Source organism: Pimephales promelas, chromosome 2 (assembly GCF_988280905.1).
Source record: "Pimephales promelas chromosome 2, fPimPro1.hap1.1, whole genome shotgun sequence".
Lineage (NCBI taxonomy): Eukaryota > Metazoa > Chordata > Actinopteri > Cypriniformes > Leuciscidae > Pimephales > Pimephales promelas.
Genome location: NC_142770.1, coordinates 13,503,622 through 13,527,299, shown reverse-complemented (window position 1 = coordinate 13,527,299; position 23,678 = coordinate 13,503,622). Strand labels below are relative to the sequence as shown.

The window sequence follows — 23,678 nt, the reverse complement described above, 5'->3', positions numbered from 1 at the left end:
GAAAAATATCAGCAATTTTATTTAGGCCTAGTGTGTGGAAAAGCAACCAGGAACATCTTGGAAATTAATTGGTCAATATTTCCAACATCAGAGTTCACTGTATGAAAGATATCAAACATATTTAAGAATCTGATGAAATTTTGATGAAAATCCAGGAAAAGTAGTAATTACATATACAGCCTTCAAAATAGACGATTTGTGAAGTCGACGTCACAGTTGCATCACTACAGTTGCGCATTTGTTGTGGTAGCAGAAAAAACTGGTAACAAGGAAGAAAATGGACAAGATCCATGCAATAAAGGATTGCCAAAATTTATGTTTTGCATTTTTGAAGCTGTTTATAGTTGCAAGCCATTGAAGGGACAGACTGAACTGATGAAACCTGTGATGATTAGCCTACTATCAAAGCATGAATTTGATGTTTTCTTCTCAGAGCTGAGATATAAACTTGGAATTACAAGTCAGAATTGTGGGATATAAACTCATATTACATTTTTAATATTTTCATTCTGTGGCTTGCTTCCACAGTTCCTGAAGCTTCCTGTTCGGCAAAATAAGGGATAGCTGCTGGACTGGTCGGAGTAATGGGCGTGCCGAAAAGTGAATTGCAACAACCGAAACTTAACCCTAACCCACCCGAAACCCTGTCAGACAGCTTTCGCAACAACGAAAAATAACTTTCTCCACGCCCATTACTCCATCCAGCAGAGACCCCGGCCCTCACTTGCTTTCTGCCACCAGGTAGGCTCCGCCCACAAAACACTAAAATGGTCTATGCTACTAATCTACCACTAAAGGGGTCACAAACTCTGAGTGCCTGACCCCTAAAGAGAAAGCAGGAGGTCTGGGCTTGTGCACGGTCACTTTCTCTGGGTTATGACTTCCAGGACCTGGTACAAGTGTGGACTCCCTCGCAGCAGCGTGTCTGCCCAACATAGAGAACGCAGGCTGCCTCGGGAGGTAGACACTGGGATCTGTGCGGTTATATCGACCAGGACCTGGAGTCTTGGATAAGTCCTCGGCCGGACCTCCAGACGTGCATCTCCCGGAGATGGTGTAACTGGCACTGGATGTTTTGGTCAGGATGTGGGAGCCCATGAGAGAAGGGAGGGTGTATCTGTTGGGGGCCGGCACGGTGTCCACGGTGCGATACTGAGTGCGGCAGCCCATGGTGTGGGACGGCGGTTTGCGATGAGTGCTGCACAGAGGGGCTTTCTCAGGGCTGTATGCTCCTGGTCCAGGGGTGGAGAAGGTTCCTGCTGCAATTGTCAGATACAACAAGGGTAACTGTCAAACTCAGTCCATTCCAGCTGGTGTGTTTCCTGGTGGTTTTGACATAGGTGGACCAGTAAATCACTAACCGTTTCAACAAATGACACACTGATTGAATAACCGACTTACCTCGATTTTCCATCCTGCCATGTATGGAATAGGCGGGAGTGCCGTCCCGTCCAAAGCGAGTCAGTTTGGCATCAATATGATATTTAGGCCCTGGACTACAGTCAATGCTATGCACTGTATGACCAAAGCAGAATAAACAGCATTACATCACTTAGGAAAGAAACTGTCACACTTAACATCACAGTATTCGTGTTGCTATACTTGTGCGAACAAGAACTACTTGTATTTGCAATTATTTTGTTAAATATGCTACATGTGGGCTGCAAGACCCTTTTGATTTTATCACATGCAATAAAATGTAGCAGAATTTTATTCTAATGCCAAAAAATATGAAATCTAAAATGTGACAAAATATCACAGATCCAAGATGCGCAACATACTGTAATGCAAAAATAATAACAAAGTTAAGAGGTGGCGAAAGTGAATAAGAAAAAATATAAAAAGTGGTGCACCATCTGAGGTATTTCAATTCTTAAAAGTATATGAAATACTTGGGGTAAAATGGCTTTCACTAACTTCCTTTGTGGTATGATTTTACATGAAAATCATATACATAATTTACTATAGGCCTATACGTGTGTGTTTGCTCACTGATCACTCTGAAATAAAAGGGAAAATTAAAATATTTTGAATCCAATCTGAAGCAAGAAAAATTGGCTTGAGGTACAATGTAGCAGCACCATACCCTATCCTTTAAAATAATAATGTGAAATAAAATTATATGAATAAAATAAATTAGCTGCTGGAAATTTACAGTAGCTGTCTCCCTCTTGTGGTGGCATTAGCAAAATACAGGATTATGAACTAAATGATTTAAAGGGATAGTTCACTTTGAAATTAATTTTTTATATGTTTTGGCTTACCTCAAGGGCATCCAAGATGTAGGTGTGTTTGTTTCAGCAGTATTTTCAGTTTTGATATTTTTAGGCCAAACCGTTCATGTCTATCAGTCATATAATGGAGGTCTATGGTCACCACCTCAAAGAGCGTGCACAGAGAAGTCTAAATTAAACATGATTTAATGACTCGTAAATTTAAGTACACATTGATGGCCTAAGACACGAAACGAGCGGTTTGTGTGAGAAAACGAACAGCATTTATATCGTTTTTACCTCTTGTAACCACAGATTTTCAATTTTTGGGTGAACTATCCCTAAGTAAAAATGTTAACATGGATGATTTGCAAATGTTCCTCATGTAAAAATCAGCAAACAGGATTTTTTGGAAAAATAGGGTTCCAACTTCCATTAATATTTGCATTATTCTCTGATTTATTTCACTGCACATTATTTCACCGGCTAAGTCATTACAAACTCACTGTTGTTACTCATCCTGCCATGGAAGGAGTAAGCAGGACTCGTTGACTTGGTAAAATCGTGGCCTACAAAGCCGATAGCCGGTGGAAGGATGTATCGACCAGGCCCTGGCCCTGTGACAAGATTGGAAAACACATGTCATGTGTGCACAACATATGCACAGCCCTACTTGTGCAAGTACTTAGAAATATTTAGTGATGCATTTTTTGGCAGGCAGTTGTGACAGAATCTGTTAGGGAGATTCACACCCTTTAGATGCAGCCCAGCAGGAATATGAGCTCATCGCAGTGGCGTGATGGTTTTTCCTGGAGTGGAAGACAGACAATGCCTTTGGCTATTTCTTCTCTGATACTACCAGGGGAATGCCATGACATCAGCCCACAAATGTTTGTGTGCATGAGAAGGGCTACTGGAAGCACAGAACATTCTTTCACATTTACTTCAGCATGTTTTGTCAGGCCTGGGCAGTTATTGTAACCTCCCTGAAAGTGTTAAAAAGTAACTCCTCTCCATTTAAATGAGAATTTGATGGGGACATAATAACATTGGAAGCATAATATTTGTTACAAAATACATCACTGGGTTTGCTATGGTAGAAAGAAAGAAAAAAAGGTCAATTAGCAGCTCAATTTTCCCTAAGTAGCTTTACAAACAATGCAACAGTGAGAATAACCCTTATGTCAACCAAAATTATTGCGTTAAAGCTATTGTGATGTTTTTATTCACTTTTTAAAAACGTATTTAAACAATACAACAAAAACAAGAGTTACTTTATTTTCGATAAACGATAAATTAATATAGAGTAGCCTAATGTATTTAGACGCAATTATGCTGCCAGTTTGTCTATTTTTACTCCGCCAATGAAAATAGTCCTAAGCATTGATTTGAACTTCACGCGTCTCCTAGCAGCACACCTTTATGAATGAATCAGTTTGACTAACGAATCGGTTGACTTAAAGATTTAATGATTCATTCATAAAGAGTCAATTGTCGCCACCTAGCGGCAATAACCATGTAGCTTGCAAAAAGAACCGTTGAAATTCAAATTCCCTCAGAGCAGGCTGTCGTCACGACCGAGGATATGTATGTGAGGGAAAGAGTAAAGGATTTTTTTGGATTTTATAACATAATTATAGGTTTTTCAATGGCATACCCCTGTATAAAGCTCCTAAATCGCTTGTAATTTTCACATCATGGAGTATTTTTGACTTCCGAAATGTCTTGGAAAGATGTCTTTAAAGTGTTTCTTCAGCAGAATAATACAAGAAATATAAAACAAGAAATAAAACATTAATTACATAATAGAATAACCCGCTGAAGATATGAAGCCTGTCTTTCCCTCACAGCCTCGCTAAAAATCGAAGATGACGCTGCTGTGCTGGAACGTCGGACTCGGTTCACCAATTTGATTGAACAAGAGGCAGCATTCATGCTAATATTTCCTCCAAACACAAGTTTCTTACATTGAAGGTAAGATTGTTGCATAGCATTTAGTATTCACAAACATAACAGCTCACCTTTTTCTCTACCAGCAATGAGTGGACGCTTCCTCTCCGTTTCACTCATAGTCACGATGGCATTTGGGACTGTTTAACCATTTACTTCAAGAAATATATCGTCTGTTAGCCGCCGAGTTAGAGACCTACTTACTTAATATCAAATCTCTATGAAAAACTTTTCCATAAAATGTAAGCTAACAGAGCTTAAGGAGGAATTAGCATTCACTTCAGTTGTTCCAAGCTGCAAAAACCCCAAAGTAGGTGTAGATCTTCAGAATATCGTCAAAGCTGAGGTGATGGTTAGCCGAGGACCTCTTCATTTTAATCTTCATAGCTTCTCTAAATCAGTAGGAAATTCTGCTTCTGACCTCTCTTGAATTGGACAAGTTCTCCACCGTCCACCATCTGATAATGTCAAAACCAAAGTCACCCAAGTGGAAAACTGATGCTTTGGAGTAATCTTCATTCAACCTGACTGACTCAATCAGGGGCTGCCAAACCCATTAAATATACAAATGCGTTCAAGAGACAGAAGCACAAAGGTGTCTTCACTTGGATTAATTGTCATGTAACACTATCTCCATCAGGCTATCCCTCCCCTCACTTACCCTTTCTCGTTCATGCTTTTCTCTGTTCATCAGAGCAAAGACAGACCATCATCAAGCTTGGGTCACCAGGGAGACCAGGCGCTGGGGGCCCCCCTGCAAAGCTGCATAGACAGGCCCCTCAGCAACTGAGAAGCTAGGAGAACATCTGAAGAAACATCTAAAAGAGTATGTACCATCATATTCCTATCCATGCGTTGTATACAATTATGGGAGTGCTTTTTAAAATCACAAGAAGTTGGAGGTAAGTTATGTGAACATGTTCACTGTCCAGCAAACAAACATTAAACATTAACAGTGCTGTCTGATGTTGTGGTAACTGGAGATGGAGGTCAAGAGAGACATAGAATAGCTGACCCAGCAGACGCAGAAACACATGGGGTCGATGTGTCGCTGGGACCTTTAAACAAGTTTCAGAGAGCTTTGAAGAAGCTGAAGCGGTTAAATAGGGGTTTTGTTTTGTTGCGCCAACAAGTTAAAAGATACTCTAGTTTAAACAAGCAAATGCTTAGTGTATTTGTACAGTTGAAGTAAACTTCGGACTTTACACATCCAAGGACCATTGCCAAAAAAAAAAAAAAAATCCTGTTATAACAGATTGTGAGCAATATTATTGAAAATCCACACAAAATAGTTAAGCTGAGATATTATTTTCAACATACTATGATTTGGTATGCACTAATCCTAATTTTGCATATCATATAGGACAGGGAGTATGCAAATTGGGGTTCACGCATAGCAGAAAGCTTTCACACAATACAGATTGCATATAAAGTTTATTCTCGTTGACTTTTTGTTGTATGTGTGTTGTATGTGATATCATTGAGGTTAAATTCATCTAAGGTCATTATAATGTACAATGACTTTCAAAATTCACATAGGCCACTTTGCGAATGCATTTTCTGCATAGATAGAGAAGTATGGCCTTTGAGAGTTGATACATTCTTATTGGTACCTGAATGCATAATCAGATTTACCAAAATATATAATTAACTCAAAGTAGTAGTTCACAATGTCATCCAAGATGTCCATATCTTTCTTTCTTCAGTCGAAAAGAAATTAAGGTTTTTGATGAAAACATTCCAGGATTTTCTCCATATAATGGACTTCAATGGGAGCCAAACGGTTCAAGGTCCAAAATACAGTTTCAGTACAAACTGTTCAAAGGGCTTTAAATGATTCCAGACGATGAATAAGGGTCTTATCAAGCGAAACGATCGCTCATTTAAAAAAAATAATAAAGTTTACGTTTTATAAGCTCGAATGGTCGCCTCTGATCTGTGATGTGTGTTCGTGACTCTCCTATTCAAACTCGTTCGTCAAAATGAACGAATCTTTTCCAGAGTCAACTCGTTCATTTTGATAAACGAGTTCGAACAGGAGAGTTTGCACTGAAACGGTCTTTTGGACCTTGAACCGTTTGGTTCCCAATGAAGTCCATTATATGGAGAAAAATCCTGGAATGTTTTCATCAAAAACCTTAATTTCTTTTCGACTGAAGAAAGAAAGACATGGACATCTTGGATGACATGGGGGTGAGTAAATTATCAGCAAAAGTCTTTTTTAAAGTGAACTACTCCTTTAATGATCACAGAGGAGTTTTGTTTGAAGTTCTGCGGGTGCATATAGTTTTATGGGTCTACCGATTTTTATTAAGTATTGCAGTTTAGTCAAAATAGCTTACATTCTGTACAAATCATATTCCAGGTTATGTATCAGAGTTGGTTTTCTCTGATTCAAAGACTAATTTAGCATAGGGTGACTGGAAAAGAAGCTTATTTATCAGCTGCAGTCTCCTCGCAGGGGAATAAACCAGACACCAATAAGTAAAAATAGTAGCTACACGCCTTAACACACAATTTCGTAAGAAAGACCTGCTCTGGAAGTGCACTTTCAATCATAGCGCATATTAACGGGGTGTAAAACCACACAAGTAGATTGTGTTCAGAAAGAAGGGAGGATCTGACCATGGAAGTGAGAAAATAAAATAAAAATTAACCATACGAACAAAGGCACTAGCTGCAAATAAATACCACAGATAGAAAACAAAAACAATAAAATATTTGATTCTTAGGTGAATTATACTTACAAACATAAATACTGGACTATTAAAACTAGATTACAAGAGGAATACAGGGAGACGTCATACCATCACTAAACGTAAAGAGCTATGGAAATTAATTTAAAAACAGAGAGTACTGATATTATTTCTCTTTCCAAACACACACATACACACGCAGAGCTGTCATCTTGCTGAGGGCACCTCTCTTTTCCAGCCCTTCTTTCACACAAACATATTCACAGAGAATGTACAATGTGGAGCTCTCGCATTCGCATGGTCTCTGTTGTAAAGGGGGCAGAGAAACAGACAAAAATTGCTTAATAAACGTAAATGTTTGACATTTCTTGGATGAAAAAGTTATTTAAGTGACAGCAATACATGAATTGTATTTCACCATCGCTCAGGTGAGTCCTTTGTGTCCACTGTGAGGATATGTCCACCAAGAAGTTGTGCGGTGTCTCCCGCCTCCTCTTCCTCTTCTATCGGCACTAACTTCTCCTCACTCTCTGGTGAAAAGCTGTCCGTGTCAGGGTCGTACTCGTAAGAATAGTAGGACACTTCAGCCATAGAACCTGGTTCCTCCTCTCCTATGAAAAAAACAAGCTATGAAAATTTGTTTCAGGGATATTCTTTTTTTCTGGAAAAAAAGATAATAAAAAAATTACAAAAAAATCTCAGATTTTTCCCAAGTGTATGTTTTTGGGCCACTTTTCTTTTTTCTAAAAACATGTTTTTGCAATTAAATTGATATTTTAACAGTTATTAATACAAAAAGAATATAATAATAACTGCAGCTAGCAAATATCTATTGCCAGTCAAACATGAATTCAGTAAAAAAAAAAATGCATGTACAAAATGGCCAGTAGGGGGTGATCCTTGCATATACCATGTATGTATAATAATATAATAATAGAATAATAGAATCTTCTTTTTTATATATATATATATATATATATATATATATATGAAGAGTTCAGATGCAAAAGCCTCTAAATGCCATTTGAAATTTTCTTCTAGAATGGTCATTTTTATCAAGCTTGTATATTTAAGTTCAGTAATTTCACTTAAATGGCAATTAATAGGTAATCTTCATTGCCATTTAAGTGAAATTACTGAACTTAAATATACAAGCTTGATAAAAATGATCATTTTAGAAGAAAATTTCAAATGGCACTTAGAGGCTTTTACATCTGAACTCTTCGTATATATATATATATATATATAAATATATATATATAAGTCTATTCCTAACCCTAACCGATTATATTACTGTCCTATACTGTATTTTAATAAGTGTTTAACTGTATCTTTTATGTTCTGAATTCATAGCTTGGCTATATTAACTCATTTATTTTTCCACAGAGAATGTTTAAAAAAACAAAGTCAAATCCCTAAAAAAAAAAAAAACTGAAAAAAAAGTCAAATCCCAGCTTAGAGACTTTTGTCAACACAGCTGCTCAGCACCACTTAATCATCAAGGATAATAAATGTCTTCCTTGCGGTTTGGCATTATACCTGAAATTGAAGGCTACTCATTGAAAATAAAATATAATTCGTACACATACCTAAAAATAAGATAACTGAAAAGTAAAATAAATGTAGATTATTTGACATATCTGTTTTTTGTTTTTCAAATCTTTTTGAGATTTTTTTAGGGTTAGACATCACTGCAAGTTATGATTGTGCTTCAAAAAACATTTTCGATCTAAGACTAAGCTAAATCTGTGTCTAGAAAATGCTCTCACAGATTTACAAAACACATATTTTTGCTACGCAGAGTCTTCCCAAACATATTTACAAATGACAAATCCAAGAGTCACCTCAAGCATTAATAGACAAACAAACTTGGTAATTACCTGAAGCAAAAAAAAAAAGGACTAAATTCTTGCAAACATTTAAACAGGTGGGATTTAGGTAAAAGAAACTTAAAATAAAAGCGGGCCAAAACCATAACCTTGAGGAACCCCAACAACCACAGCCCTATAGACACATTTTCTCAGCCCAAACACAACACAGGGCAAGTCTTAACAGCTCTACAAGAGACAGTCTAATCAGTCTGGGAGTTTTCCAGAGGACACAGACACACATGCCTACACACACACACACACACTTCTAATTTGCCTTAAGAACTAATTGTGCTACTTAAATGGTTGTAATGTTGTCATCATCAAATTACAACCATTGAGGGTAATGCACTACAAAAATAACATACTTCTGTCCTATTTTACAATAAAAATATTGGAAAACAGGACAGAAGTACATTATTCATAGTGCAATTTCATGTTACGATCTGTCCAATGAGGTTATTAAAGTGAAGAATATGAGGGATATAAATCCTGCTAAAGATACTGTAGTACAGTATTGATCTCCAACCTGGGAACACTTAAGCAGGTTCCAGGGGCTAGTTTTGCTTTGTTAAATATGTAAGTTGCGAGTTCTGATGAATGATTTCAAATCAAAGCAAGCAAGCTTTTGCTCGCAGTTAATGGTATTTGAAAAGGCCGAACCCTATACAGGAGGGTGCGAATTGAGCGACAGGAGGCTGGGATGCGAATTATCCGAGCATTAATGTAGTCTGGGCTGATATGCAGGCCTGTGCACGCATAAGCTTCTTGACATGTAGCTTCTGATTGTTGAACTCTTCAACACCTGCCCATGTGTGGCACACGCTCACACCTGCAAGGCACTGACGCAGATGTGTTCAAAGAAAAGTAGGAAGAGGAGAGGATGATACCTGCAGGAATGAGTATAGGTTCCTGTTCTGGTTCTTCTCCTGTAGCATGTTCTCGCTCTACTACGGCCTCCCCCACTGTAAGATGACCATAGATACGTAAACAAGTCATGCTCATTTATGTCCATTGCAATACTTTACATTAATTGGATACATTATTTGCTCAGTGTTCTGGTTTCCAGTTCTAGGTCTAGAATCATTTGTTTGCACTTGTGATGCCACTAGGTTTGATATTTTGATGTACGACATTCCAACCAATCAGCTGTTATTGTCAGAAATAATTAAATGTACAAAATAAAACACAAAACTAAGCTTTATATTACCCCATGCTCATTTTCTCACGTTTTTCCAACATGTTGAACCAACTTAACAATAAATGACAATAAAAATCAATATTTAGCCATGTATACAGTATTTACACTAAAACATTTTAATATGAAAAATGTGATGGAGACATCTAGAATGTTTTTTTTTTCCAAAAGAATCACTGAAGGGTTGTGAATTTATTCTTTGAAATGACAGTTTGAACTGATTCACACCAAAAAAAGTGCACTGATGATCCTGAAATTAATTTAATGATGCAATCTTTAATTTTTTTTTTAATTAAAAATTTTAAAATCGCAATCTTTAAAAGGCTAAATATATATATATATTTTAAATAATTACAATATTTACGTTACTTAAAACAAACCAGTTAAATCATTTAAAATAATTATTCTGCATATTTTTAAAAACATTTTACTATATAAAAATGTGATGTGGAGACTTCTAGGATTTTTTTAAAGCTCAACTGAAATCACTAAAGAATTTTGAATTCATAATTTGAAACAGACAATTTGTATGATTAACAAAAATAAATCAATAAGACATCTGAATTTTTAAAACATCAACAACAATCTTAAAATTAATCTAATTTTAACACAATCTTTAGGAAAGTTGGGAAACAATCACAATATTTAAAATTGTGAAATGTAAAATTGTTTAAAATAATTTAAAAAATATATACATTTTTATCCTTTTATTATAGAAAAATGTGAGATTTTCAGTGAAACCCCGAATATATAAAGCTAATTAAGTTAACTTGTGTAAGTGTATCTTAAGTAGATTAAAAAGACAACGACCTAAACTTAGCCCAAAACTAGTTCTGATTTAAGGTGCATTGCACAGCTCCTAAAACTTTGAACACCATTCTCTTGCAAATAAAACAATCGCGAAGCCCTACACGGTACCACGGCCTACCACATTGGCACAGATTTCCCGCGTAACCTTTTTTTTGTGTCCCCTTCCTGATGGCGGTCCTCTGTAAAACAAAAAAAGCCCCTTTGTTGTTGGTCCGCGCGTCGGAAAGGAATGTGACAGGATTTTTCTAACCCTCTGCCCCCCCCCCCCCCTTTCTTTTCACTGTTAAAGGGCCTTGGACAAAAGCACTCTGTTATTTGGAGAACCCTGTAATACACCATATACTGGTGTGTATGAGAGTATGTATGTGTTTATATCATCCGCAAATGCAGCACCTGAACAGCTGTTCCTACCAAAGCAGATACACACACCTCGGTCTTTCTCAGTTTGCGAAAACAGGGGTTTGATTCCTTGAATCGGGCATGTCTGGACATGGATAATTGCAAAGCACTGAAAACACTTTGATTGTCTTTGAAGCACAAGTAGATAAGGCTTTAATCTTTTTTTTAATATGAGAAAAAAAAAACAGCAACCAGATGTCAAGTGGCAAGATACAAAATCTCAACAGGAGACCAATATGATGCTTTGGAAGCTCTGATCCACATTACGGTGATCCGAACCAGGGACCGGATTCGCAAAACCTTTTTCTTAGCTGCTATTGTTTCTTCTTATTTTTAACATTTTAATTCCCAAAGTCATTTCTTATCTTTTTTCTTAAGATGCTAAAGACACAACATAAAAATTATTTGAATTCCTGAAAAGAATGCTCTTAAAAATCATCATAAATACCCTCTTAAAGTTAGGATAACCTCTAATTTGTCTTAAATCAGTAAGCAAAGGTATGCCATTAATGTGCTAATACAGTGCTAATGCAACAGTACACTCCATTTAGCGACAGGCTCTTTAAAATTAACTTTTTACAGTATGTGGCACTTTAGAAGTCCCTGACTCTGACTGCTGGACTCCCAACAAGCCGAAAATATTATTATATAATTAGCAGGGAGTGCAAAAAGTCATTGCATTGAGTTGAACTGCAAGCCATATAATCAGATACTGTAACACCGAAGCCTGTCATCTTCTTATTAAGTATAATATTTAGAAAAATATATTCTTAAGTAAATATTTGAGATCTTAAGATTTTTTCACGTATAATTATTCCAAATTTCTTGCAATTTATCTTAAATTTCTGAGCTCCTTTCTTAAGAAGATTTGCTTGAATCCATCCCCCAGGTCGAAGGTTTGTTTGCCTGAAACATCTGCGGTTTTTCTTGCACATGTCAGTGCCTGTGTGTATCTGAAAGTCCTGCAAATGAACCTCTTAAAAGGAAGGAAAAAACATGTCTCTAATTATGCAATGAGCATGACTTCATCTAAGAGTGTCTGGAGAGGGTAGCACCTGGTTCGAGATCACATGGCATAAATCTTGGCAAAAAACGGTACAGCTTTACAAAACCTTGGGCTCCTTAAGATGCGCAAGGGTTTTCATATCTTGCAGACACGTCTAGGCTATAAATTCACAGGTAGGTTGCAGAACTTACTCTGTGGGCAGTGGCTGAAGGGCATCTGTTCTATGCGTGTGCTGTTTCTGCAAGCGGACACCTCCATCTGACACTGATTCTGGTAGATCTGGCCGTCAGAACCACACACTGGCTCGCCGTCATAGCCGCAGTCACGATAACATGTACAGCGCTCGTAATGTTCCTCCTCCGGACAGTCAAAAATGTTATTGCACTGGCCGCCTTGCACAAAGCCTGGGGGGGGGGAGTGAAATAGTCCTTAAAGGAGAACTCCGGTCAATTTTAACATTGAGCTCATTTTTTTGTACAGTTGGAGTGCTGTCAGTACAGAAAAAACGACAAAAATCGGTATTGCCTACACCGTGTTATCGTCTTTTTAAAATTCGCACCCTGTTGACTTCAATGGGGCATGTTCTAAACCTGCTTTTATCCTCTTAACATCCTTGATTTGTCATTACGAGTGCACAGCCATGTGAGTGGTGTTATTAAGAGTGACCACGGTCAATCTGACTGCAGTAGATGTGAAAGATACTAATAAGAATGATGTTAATTCAGCCAGCTCGCATACCTCTATTTGCTTCCTGTTTTCGGTCGAAGCCCAAAGTAGTCGATTGTCGATCTCACACACGCCATCATTACTGATCATTAGTCTCAAACCTCCTCCGTGTGTTCAACATCTGATTCGGATGAACTATCCATTTGAGCTGATATTCTCAGAACACCACACAGTGGTAGGTTTGTGATGATATTCACCAATGATCGCGCGTGAACTCGACAATCGACTACTTTGGGCTTCAACCGAAAACAGGAAGCAAATAGAGGTATGTGAGCTGGCTGAATTAACACCATTTTTATTCATATCTTTCACATCTACTGCAGTCAGATTGACCGTGGTCACTCTTAATAAAACGACTCACTGTGCACTCATAATGACAAATCAAGGATGTTAAGATGTTTGTCGTTTTTGTCTGTACTGACAGCACTCCAAATGTACAAAAAATGAGCTCAATGTTAAAATTGACCCTTTAAATGTCAAGTATGTGCTATTAGAAGTAGATATACTAGAAGACATTGATGTACTGACCTGTCCAATGATTGCTGGAGCTTTCCACTTCATTACATGTGGTGCCGTCACACAGTTCTCGCGCTAGTGGGCTGCTCTCGCTCACGTTGTAGAAACGAGTGGCTTCAAATGCTGTACAAAGTCAATCAAAATGTGATTACCATATTCGTATACCAAAGTACAATGGTATTACCATCTAAAAACAAAAATCACCATTTTTGTTTTGTACTCTGGTACTACAATGGTACTCTTTTGTATGCAGTAGCATTGACCAAACCTACCTGGTTCATAATAGTCATAGACTTTCACTGGCACTGGAGCTGTCTTGCCCACAATATACTCCCTCACGGCGTTGAAAGCCACACAGGTCATACACTGACTGGGAATCTGTGGAAAGACAAGAGACCAAGGGATTTTACAACAATTCTTTAATGCGCCCCCCTGACAAAACACCTGGAGTTATATGAAACTTGAACCTCAAGTTTTTTAACATACAGCTCTCAAATTGTGTAAATGTGCACCAAGCTGTCATTACGCAACATTAACCCACCTCGTCAAAGTAGAAAAGAACCTTCCTTCCGTCTACTTCATACCTCTTTAGCCCCACTCGCTTATCCAACAGCAGCTGGGAACAAGATTATTAGAAAGAATGATTATTTAGCACTGTAAAAAATGCTAACTTCAAAGCTAAAGCTAATGTGCCATTTAACAAATGGTTTTGTCTCACAGTACACTAATTACAAGGACAAAACTAATAAAGCCATTTTATGAAAGTGGTTAGCCAGATAAGTTTTGGGCATTAACTAAGATTCTCCAAAACAAGCTAGCATCAAGCTAGCTACGCTAAAATGAGAAATGAGGGGAAAAAATGTCTCAGTCACTTTCTATGTACCATCAGTTGTATAATAAAAGTAAACTAAGTCTACCATGAATATGAATGGTTCATTTGAGTGTTGTAATCACAATTTATACTACACACTTCTAGTTATTTACCTATAGCGGCTAATGAATCGGAAGTCTCGCACATTTTCAGTAAAAAGCATTGAAAAATAATGTGGATAGATTAGCCACTATATTATGTGTTGTGATTCTTCCCATTGGTTTTCAGACACCACAAGTGGTCCATCTCTTTACCTTCACACTGTATATCTTCTCAAACCTGCTAGCTATCACACTAATGTCACTCCAAATTTGCATAAAGTTAGTTTTTTCAATTTTGCTTCTCACAGTATGTGAGTATCTGTACACTGCTTCCTCCCAAATGCATTCTAACATCCTATGCGTGTGTGTGAGTGAGAAAGAGAAAGGTGGCGAGCACTTGGACACAGTTTATGAGAGGCCCAATGTGAGCTGGCGCCACAAGGACACATTCGAACATAAACACGCATACACAAACATACACAGTATGACTACAGCCCCAAATAAATGACCAAGAGTGATTTCATTTGTCCAAAAGCCACAGCAGAGAGCAGTGTCAGAGAAAGCCTTGCTTGTTAATGTTGCCAAAATACAAATCTAAAAAAGGAAACTTGTTGCTTTACGGACCAAAGATCGTTGTCGAAATTGCGACATTTATAGCGCTGTTCATTGTAAAAAGTATTGATTTTCACTGTGGAAGATATGAGAAGCAAACAATCTTCCAAGCATGTCCTCCCCCTTACTATAAATTAAAACAATGAGACGTGACGGTGTAAGCAATCTCGTTTCCCATAGCGAAACGAGGAATGTGAACAGCCGGGGTCATGCAATAAACATAGAGCCAGCCAGAGGTGGCTGTGTAAAGCCAGCTCGTTACTGGCTAATGGCGCTAATGAGACACGTTCCACCGCGGTGAGCGTCGAGTCAGCTCGCGTTATACGGCTCCAGAGGTAACGTCGGTTTACTAGCGCCGAGGACATGAGGCCTGGGACCTATAACATGACTAATGAGGGACAATCAGTTGACTGGGGACAACAGTGGTGACCTAAACCAACCTCCATTTACCCATATACCCCCAGCTGGAGGAGGCTGGGCTGGTTGACCCTGAGCATTTCCTGTTCGAAGCCACTGTTGTGGGCATTACGGTCCTGTGGAGGGTCTGTAAGCCCAGCTGGAGCTGCATAACCCTCACAATATGATTGTGGCCAGAAACTTTTATGAACCAATAATATTTATATATAACTGTCTTCATCCTCAGCATGTAATGCAGTTATAAAACATACTTGTAATAAATATAAATGATATCCATGTTAATTATATGCCAGGAGTGTCAATAAAATAAAAACATAACGGCCATTATTATTATTATTATATCTTAAATAAAGTCCAGTTAATAGATAATAATTCTGATATTTTCTGGACTTTGTAAAGAATATAATTTTATCAATACAATTTTAATTAAATTTATTAAATCAATTTACACATTTTTATATAATTCAATGTTATTTGACAACCCAAATATGAATGCCCAATCTTCTGTGTGTTTGTTTATGTGTGTGTTCGTGAGAGAGTGAAAAACTGATAAATTCCGCGCCATACTGCCTCCTTTGAAATGGCCTCCAGATGTAAACTCTGTCCATCTGCCAAGAGGACACATGCAGAGAAGGAGAGAGAAAGGGAAAACGAGCGAGAGAGATGCACTGTCCTATTATAGGGACACCTTGTCAATCTTTATTAAATAGCTACCTTAAATAATGTGAAATGTGTGTGCGTGACAAAGGATGGGAAGTTAATATAATAAAGAGACAAAAGATTAAGATAATACAGAACTATAAAAAAAGAGAGAGAGAAATCTTACCCTCTCCAAACTTTCAACATCCGCAAGGAAGCCAGATATCAGAGGGACTTCTAGGACAGCCATGTTGGATGAGCCAGCATGCAGCCACCTGAGGAAGTGCAGGGGGAGTTGGGCTGTAAACATGCTTCTAAAATCTAGAATCAATCTGTAAATACACTTAAAAATTTATCAAATCCCAACATGGCATCATGACTTTTGCGTAAACATACACGCCACTTTCAAGTCAAGTGGCGGGTTATCTATACGCATTTTGAGCTATCCGCCATTAAATGTCCGAATTATTCCGCGTGTATGTACACGCCGTTAAATGTCCGAGCGAAACGAAGCAAAATGTAGATCTACATTTGGGGAGCGATGCTATAAATGCTATTAACCCCAGTGACGGGTAGGTTTGGGGATTTGGGGGGGTTGGGGTAGGTCATATACTGTATTTATACAGTAATTTAACGTGAAGTCAACGGCGTTCATAAATATGCTAAAAAAACGATTATGCGTGTCGATAGCGCGCCAAAACTGGAAATACGAATTGGCGTGTCATACATGCGCCATTTCATGAGATCAGTCTGCAAGTCCTTTTGTAGACGTTGTTACCTGGTGCAAACCTCCAAAGTAACACTGTAGTCCAGGTGATCTTTGTGGGCCGCGGGGTCCTCGTCATCTACAGGAGCCCTTCGCTTGCGACTCAGCTCTGATCGGTTATCATCACGAGAACGGGAGCGAGAAGACATGTGTCGAGAGGAAGGCAAGATGTGCTGTTCCTGTCTGGGTTCCTTGAGGTCGACCTTCAGCTGAAAGGCTGGCTTAGCCACTGGATCAGGCACATTGTAGGAAACATCAATCTGGAGATGTAGACAAGCATATGATGAATCCCCATGTCTTTGCCTGGCACCCCAATTAGTTTTTTTTTGTGTTTATGTATTTTTATGGACAACCAGGAGTAACGTCGTACACCTGGTCTCCTAAAAACGAGACAAAAAATTTGAGGTTTCATTCATGTCGGTAGAACAAACTGTGTTATCTACTGTACGTGCCAAAAGTGTAGTGTAAAGGATTTGGGTGTCCTGAAAACAGAACAGTCAAGGTGCTGATGTGGTTTTAGCTGTTCTGTGGCCTAGAATGAGTCTATTGTTTCTAAGGGACATCGTACCAACACTATTTGAGTAGACCATCCTATCTAAGGGTAGATTACAGGAAAAAGAACATACCCCTGGCATACAATTACTTAAAATTTTACCAGATCTTTCCATTATAATGTCAGGAATGTGAACATTAGTACTGAATTTCCCCTGTAAAGAGAGCTGGCGGAGGGATTCGCCTCTAGAGGAGGAGGACGAAGGTACAAGCGTTTATCCGTAGAGAGAATGTGGTATTGAGTTTGCCAGAAACAGTACCTGCATTAGACAGCAGCCTTCTCCTTTAGCGCTGACAAACAGTCCTGTTGGAATGCTGGGTATCTGAACAAAGAGAGAGAGAGAAAATGCATGACTTATCAATCAGATTACCGGCACAAGCAAATACATTAACCGACTGGCCTCTGTCCAACATTAAAATTACACGCATTTAAACTGACACTGCTAATCACAAAATGGGGTGATGTGCCAAGCAGATGCTGAGAGGAGGGGCATATCAAGTTCAGGCCCTCACTGAAAATACCTCTCTGACAGTAGAATGTAGAGATGTCAGTAGTGTTTGTGGGTGATTTTTACCACAGCTTTTTGAAGAATCTTCTTATTGTCCCATTGAAGCTCAAACGTTTCTTGGAAATCCAGATTAGTGGAAGCCAGAGATATGGTGAGATTGACCCCACCCACATATGACAGGATGGCATATTCAGACAGGGCTTGCAATGCCACACAAGTATCCTGTATTTGAATAAAAAATGGAGAAGAACCCAAGTTTAATAACGCACAATTAACCTAAACTCTGTTTGTGCACTCTAGTGTATTACTTGTATCCAACAGAGTAGAATGCTATTAGGGCTGCAACAACTAATCGATAAAATCGATTATAATCGATTATGAAAATCGTTGTCAACGAATGTCATTATCGATTAGTTGGTCTGATTACGTCATGGGGATTGTTTACATGCTACATGCGCTTCTTACATGCGCTTCATGAGGCGCACACGCAGTCTCTCTCCCTCGCCGCTCTACCCTGTCTCGCGCGCGCAACACGGACGGTTTGGAGCACATTATCTTCTGTCTCGCATGCGCGCTCTTGATTCCGTGAGTTTGAACTAATTTGCGGGCATCAGGAAACCGCTATCAATATGCAGCATACACGAAAATCATTCACCTTTCGGCAAATTCTCCGTTTTGAAACCAAAATAGGTGACCTACGTTAATCGTGTATACTTTATGAAGCCATACTATAGTATAATGTGAGATAGAAATGTATATTTAAGTAATTAAATTAAAGTTAACCTAAGCTTTCCCCTCCACTGCGGCTGTCAGTCATTCTCTATTCGGTGTTCAAACAGCGCGTCACGTTCGGTTACAACAGTTAACATGATGAAACTCTTTCCAAGATGATTCAATGTTATTATTATAATTGATCCGTAGATAAAGGTCTATGGTTTCGTAATATAATGACTATCTTGCTAGACTTTTATTGCTGTAACTTAATCACTTTCTACTGAGTGTCTGTTAGATCACAACACTAGCCTATAGTAGAGTCGGCGCACTATAATTGTTCTTCACGTGCACAGTAGCCTAACTGAAATTTAAAACTGTTAAAAGAAAAGGCTTAATAAACTATTGCAAAGATACTGTATAATACACAGTCAATATGTCTTTCTCTTTCCTTGGTGCTTTTAACTTTAATGCGGCGGACACTGAAGAGCTGCGCGCCGCCCTGTGACTCCGTGTTGCGTCAAGGGCATCATTCAGCGCTCGCGATACTTTGTGCAGCTCTTTCATGATCATGTCATAATACTTTTGCGCAATAAAAGCTTATTAATAGCCTTTCTTGTTCTGTCCTATCTATTATATTTTGCTTCCTCACTAAACAGCTGTGCTTTACATTTAAAACAGCGGTGCATCTGATTTTTAAGATGTTTTTCATGAATGTATAACAATACAAAGAGCAATGTGCAACGTTTTACCAGAGTTAGTGCTACACTTATTGTCTCTTATTTGTTCCCCACTAAGGAATGTTTTTTTTTTTTCACTAAATGTTCAGATTTTATAAAATTATTGTGCACTTGTGATATTTTTAGGCTAAGTTTTTCTAGTAAACATCTAGTTTACAATAGCATTTTTGTCATAGGTTATGGTCATATATATTTTTTTTTATTTGTTGTTTTTCTTTATAATGAAGTTGTCTGTATTAAGTAGATTGTTTAACACACAAAAGAGTGTGGTTTTTAGGGTTTTAGGGTTTTATTTAGTTGTAATAAACAAAAAATGAAATAAATTTTTTATCCGATTAATCGATTAATCGAAAAAATAATCGTCCGATTAATCGATTATCAAAATAATCGTTAGTTGCAGCCCTAAATGCTATTACAAATGCAACCATTGTTGGATTGAATGCATTGCATTGTGGGATACATAATTTGCACACTTTTGCACGTGAGATTGTTGGGGGAAAGTTCACTTTCTACACATGAACTAGTTCAAAGTTCAGTTCGCACATTTTAAAATTAACTAGTTCATTCATAGTTCTTTTTTTCCATATGTTGCGAGATTTTTTTTTATTGCCACAGTCCATATTATTTATTTTATCGACGGGTAAAGTTTGCACAGAAATGTACGATTTTTCCCATCCTCACCGACCTCCTCATAAAATCCTTTTAAATGATCATACGACGCCTTCTCGCTCGCTGCTTTGTCGACGGTGGCCACGGTGCGACACTGGTGGCTGGTGTTGCCAGATTGGGTGTTTTTTGCTACATATTAAGGCCTGTGTTTACGTGTGTTTTAGCCGGGTTTTCGCCCGGAAGGCTGAATAAAAATCTGGCACCCTATTGCACGAAGTTAAACTGAGAGAGCATGCGTTTACAGACCCCAATATGAGCGCAATAAAGTAGCAATAAAGTACGTTCAGTTCACGTTCGCCCAAAATATGAACGTGTTCAGGCACAACACTGTTGGATTGTATACATACTGCACAATAAATAGAAGTAGTATACAAACAAAATGTAGCCCAATAACAAGGACTGAAAAACGTATTTGTCACCTGAGTTGAGGAAAAACCTCCCAGGGCGTTCCTTTGTTTTGACAGCCATTTAACAACAGGTAGGGCCGATGCCACGTCACCCAGAAGCGTGTACGTGAGTAAACCATAAGCCGTCATCTCAACTTCAGCTGACACAACTAAAAAAGCAACAGAAAACAAGTTTGTTAAATTGAATATCGTCTGTGAGTTAACTGATTGATGGATTGATTGATAGACAGACACCTGATTGGGAGAGGCCATCGCTGAAGCCCATGAATGTGTCCTCATCAGTTACAGTGCTTCCAGTTAAACTCCAATGAGTGAAACCATCTGCAAAGATAGCAAAACTGGAATCAACAACATGCTAATTGCAACCAATAACTATTTTTTTAATACACCTTGATAAACTACCTTGGGTGATGGCCATGTGGTTCAGTCGCTTCAAAGCCAATGGAGCATATGGACTGCGAAGTAAAGTGAGTGCATATGCGGACAGAGCAGTGGTATACGGGTCGTCAGCAGAGTATGTGTTGCTCTCCAAAAACGCCTTTGCTTTAGCAACTGCAACCTTTTCATCCTGAATAAAAACACCATTCAGAACAATTCATTGGCTGAAGATAATAGAGTTAATCTGAATAATAATAAGTGTCTCTGAACATACTTCTTACTACGGTGTAGAGAAAAAAATGATCAAATATGTTAAGACATCGCTTCGCTTTTACAGGTGCTAAATTTCAAAATACCTTCAGTACAAATCCATTTAAATCCTTCAGCTTTTTCTTCCTAAGAGATGTACAACCTCGCTAATGATCTTTCATCTGCTTAGCATCGGCAGACTGACTTTTATCTTTACCATATGTCCTTTTTCTCATGGAACCTGGACGCTAGCCCTGAGCAGGCATGCACGCTAATCTGACTGGTATTCTTTTCATCAAGTCGATTTGAGAGTGAGAGATGTGGATCTTTGAAGTTAATCATTTTGTCTCTACTTCGAAGGCTACAATGCCACACATTACCAAAGCGAAATGTCAGAGTGTAGGTGGGAAAGACTTAGCTCTAATCTTCAGCAGGAAGTTATGAGGTGCTGTTTTGCTAAAGGAGTAGTTCACTTTTAAAAAACATTTGCTGATAATTTTCTCACCCCCTTCTCAGCCAAGATGTCCATGTCATTCTTTCTTCAGTCGAAAAGAAATTAAGGTTTTTTGATGAAAACATTCCATTTTTCTCCATATAATGGACTTCAATGGTAACCAAACGGTTCAAAGGGTTCAAGGTCCAAAAGACAGTTTCAGTGCAAACTGCAAACTGTTCAAAGGTCTTTAAACGATTCCAGACGATGAATAAGGCTCTTATCAAGCGAAACGATCACTCATTTATTAAATAAATAACAAAGTTTTATAAGCTCAAATGGTCGCCTTGCTCTGTTCTGTGATGCGCGTTTGAACTCGTTCATCAAAATGAATGAATCTTTTTTCGTGTCATTTGGTTCATTCAACGAACGAAATGAACGAATTGACTCGTGGAAAAGATTAGTTCATTTTGAACAGGAGAGTCACGAACACACATCACAGAACAGAGCAAGGTGACCATTTGAGCTTATAAAACTTAAACTTTGTTATTTATTTTTTTTAAATGACCGATTGTTTCGCTTGATAAAACCCTTATTCATCGTCTGGAATCGTTTAAAGCCCTTTGAACAGTTTGCAGTTTGCACTGAAACTGTCTTTTGGACCTTAGACCGTTTGGTTACCAGTAAAGTGCATTATATGGAGAAAAATCCAGGAACGTTTTCATCAAAAACTTCTTGAAGAAAGAAAGACATGGACATTTTGGATGAGATGGGGGTGAGTAAATTATCAGCAAGTATTTTTAAAGTGAACTACTCTTTTAATGAAAACTCAGATTGTACAAATGACTGAACCTACTCAAATTTGTCTGATTTGTCAAATTTGGCTGTCAAACAATTCAAATATTTAAATAATGATTAACATCATCATGCAAGTCTAATTGGTTCCAATTAATTGCATGCAAACATGATACCTTTGACAGCTTGTTTTTGTTAACAAGTTGCATTTTTTTAATGACAACGAACGTATGTATGCATTAACTGGGCAACATTGTCATGGTGCAATTAATGGAATTGTCAAATCTCTTATGTTTGAAGAAATTAATGTAAGCAGGGTGAAAATTTCAAAAGAATTCAATTGTCTCTGCATGTCCTTATCATACATATTTAGATTTAGACAGCAAGCTTCTAAGTTCCATATTAGATTACTTATCACAAGGCTGAAAGAAATACTGTTGATTCTCTGCCAGCACATCCATCATCTTACGAAGCAAGAATGCCGTCTTAACACGGATCCCGGAAATTTGTGTGAAAAGGTTGTCAGAGACCTCACTGAGAGGTAGTTTAATGGGATACAGGGTAAACAAGATGTGGAAGATCTCTCACCTCGGTTGTAATCCCAGTTTCCATAAGAGCTGCCACCACATACGCAGTCAAGGCGATCTTTCCATGAATCCCACCCTTAAAAGGAATTGGACAGAGCAACTTTCACCAGAGTGATGATAAATAACACCTCTATCCAAGCTTCCTCAGTTTGACGAGAACTTGTAAACCTAAGGGCTACTGGCGTAATTATACAATGTTCTGAGACAACTAAACAGTTTTTTAAATAGTTTTTCTAGAACTTCTAGAAAGGATCTGTGTCAAGTGTAAACATATCTTGATCTAAGCTATCCTTTTTGTATAAGGATCCCATAGCACCACTGCATAGAATTCCATATGGACCTTTCCTTGTTCACCCATGTCCCTGAAATCTCAAAGGTACTCAGAATTGAACAATAAGTAGTCTCCATTTATGTACCTGCAGGTCTTTGTTGAGTATCCGGCCCATTGCTGGGAACGATCCTTCGTTCTTTTGATGAGTGATCAGCCAGGATTTGGCTGAACGTAATTCTTCAGGATCAATGAAGATGAAGCCACGTGACTGGGCAAACGATTTCAGTACGAATGCAGTCAACCTGGAGGACCAAGAGGTAACAGATACCAACACTGATGTCTTATACAAGTTCATTCTAGGCAAGAAAGTTCAAAATCAGTCTCATAAGGTATGACAATTGACATTACCCACAAATTGTCCACTGTCTTTGTCCATTACTACTTTCTTTCTTGGCCTATCAAACTTACTCAAACACTCAAACACTGTAAGTCAAGCTACACAGTCAATATATGGAGTGTGGATGTGAACTGCCAAATCAAGTATGTTTCTGCATGCAGGAATACATACATCCATAAACTGAAAGCTACTGAAAACATCACAGCAACGATGAACTTTCATAAGTGTAAGAAACAGCTAATGGAAATGCTG

The 23,678-nt window shown here is 38.2% G+C and overlaps 2 protein-coding genes and 1 long non-coding RNA gene across 4 annotated transcripts in view; 1 reads left to right on the top strand and 2 right to left on the bottom strand.

Annotated features, from left to right (window-relative positions):
* Positions 1 to 28: 28 nt before the first annotated feature.
* Positions 29 to 4,862, bottom strand: cimap1d (CIMAP1 family member D). The gene is made up of 4 exons (XM_039695049.2): positions 4,235 to 4,862; positions 2,720 to 2,830; positions 1,402 to 1,515; positions 29 to 1,259 (listed from the first exon to the last, which is right to left on the bottom strand). Exons 1-4 carry the CDS (start codon positions 4,281 to 4,283, stop codon positions 781 to 783), a joined length of 753 nt encoding a protein of 250 aa, XP_039550983.1. The 5' UTR covers positions 4,284 to 4,862; the 3' UTR covers positions 29 to 780.
* LOC120495455 (uncharacterized) lies at positions 3,551 to 23,319 on the top strand. Its single transcript, XR_005626054.2, has 3 exons — positions 3,551 to 4,187; positions 4,858 to 4,989; positions 23,181 to 23,319. It is a non-coding gene; the product is annotated as an uncharacterized LOC120495455 (long non-coding RNA).
* Positions 6,872 to 23,678, bottom strand: part of cpamd8 (C3 and PZP like alpha-2-macroglobulin domain containing 8) — a 37,838-nt gene continuing 21,031 nt past the window's right edge. The window contains exons 28-43 of one of the 2 annotated variants that reach the window (XM_039695046.2): positions 23,175 to 23,331; positions 22,760 to 22,834; positions 20,719 to 20,884; positions 20,551 to 20,637; positions 20,329 to 20,465; positions 17,856 to 18,011; positions 17,541 to 17,603; positions 16,741 to 16,988; positions 16,150 to 16,237; positions 13,924 to 13,998; positions 13,655 to 13,760; positions 13,395 to 13,505; positions 12,332 to 12,544; positions 9,618 to 9,692; positions 7,262 to 7,470; positions 6,872 to 7,163 (exon numbers count right to left, since the gene is read on the bottom strand). In XM_039695046.2, coding sequence (XP_039550980.2) covers positions 7,274 to 7,470; positions 9,618 to 9,692; positions 12,332 to 12,544; positions 13,395 to 13,505; positions 13,655 to 13,760; positions 13,924 to 13,998; positions 16,150 to 16,237; positions 16,741 to 16,988; positions 17,541 to 17,603; positions 17,856 to 18,011; positions 20,329 to 20,465; positions 20,551 to 20,637; positions 20,719 to 20,884; positions 22,760 to 22,834; positions 23,175 to 23,331 — 1,954 coding nt within the window. In that variant the 3' untranslated portion in view covers positions 6,872 to 7,163; positions 7,262 to 7,273. The remainder of the gene's footprint in view (positions 7,164 to 7,261; positions 7,471 to 9,617; positions 9,693 to 12,331; positions 12,545 to 13,394; positions 13,506 to 13,654; positions 13,761 to 13,923; positions 13,999 to 16,149; positions 16,238 to 16,740; positions 16,989 to 17,540; positions 17,604 to 17,855; positions 18,012 to 20,328; positions 20,466 to 20,550; positions 20,638 to 20,718; positions 20,885 to 22,759; positions 22,835 to 23,174; positions 23,332 to 23,678) is intronic. The other variant, XM_039695047.2, reaches the window with a different exon arrangement.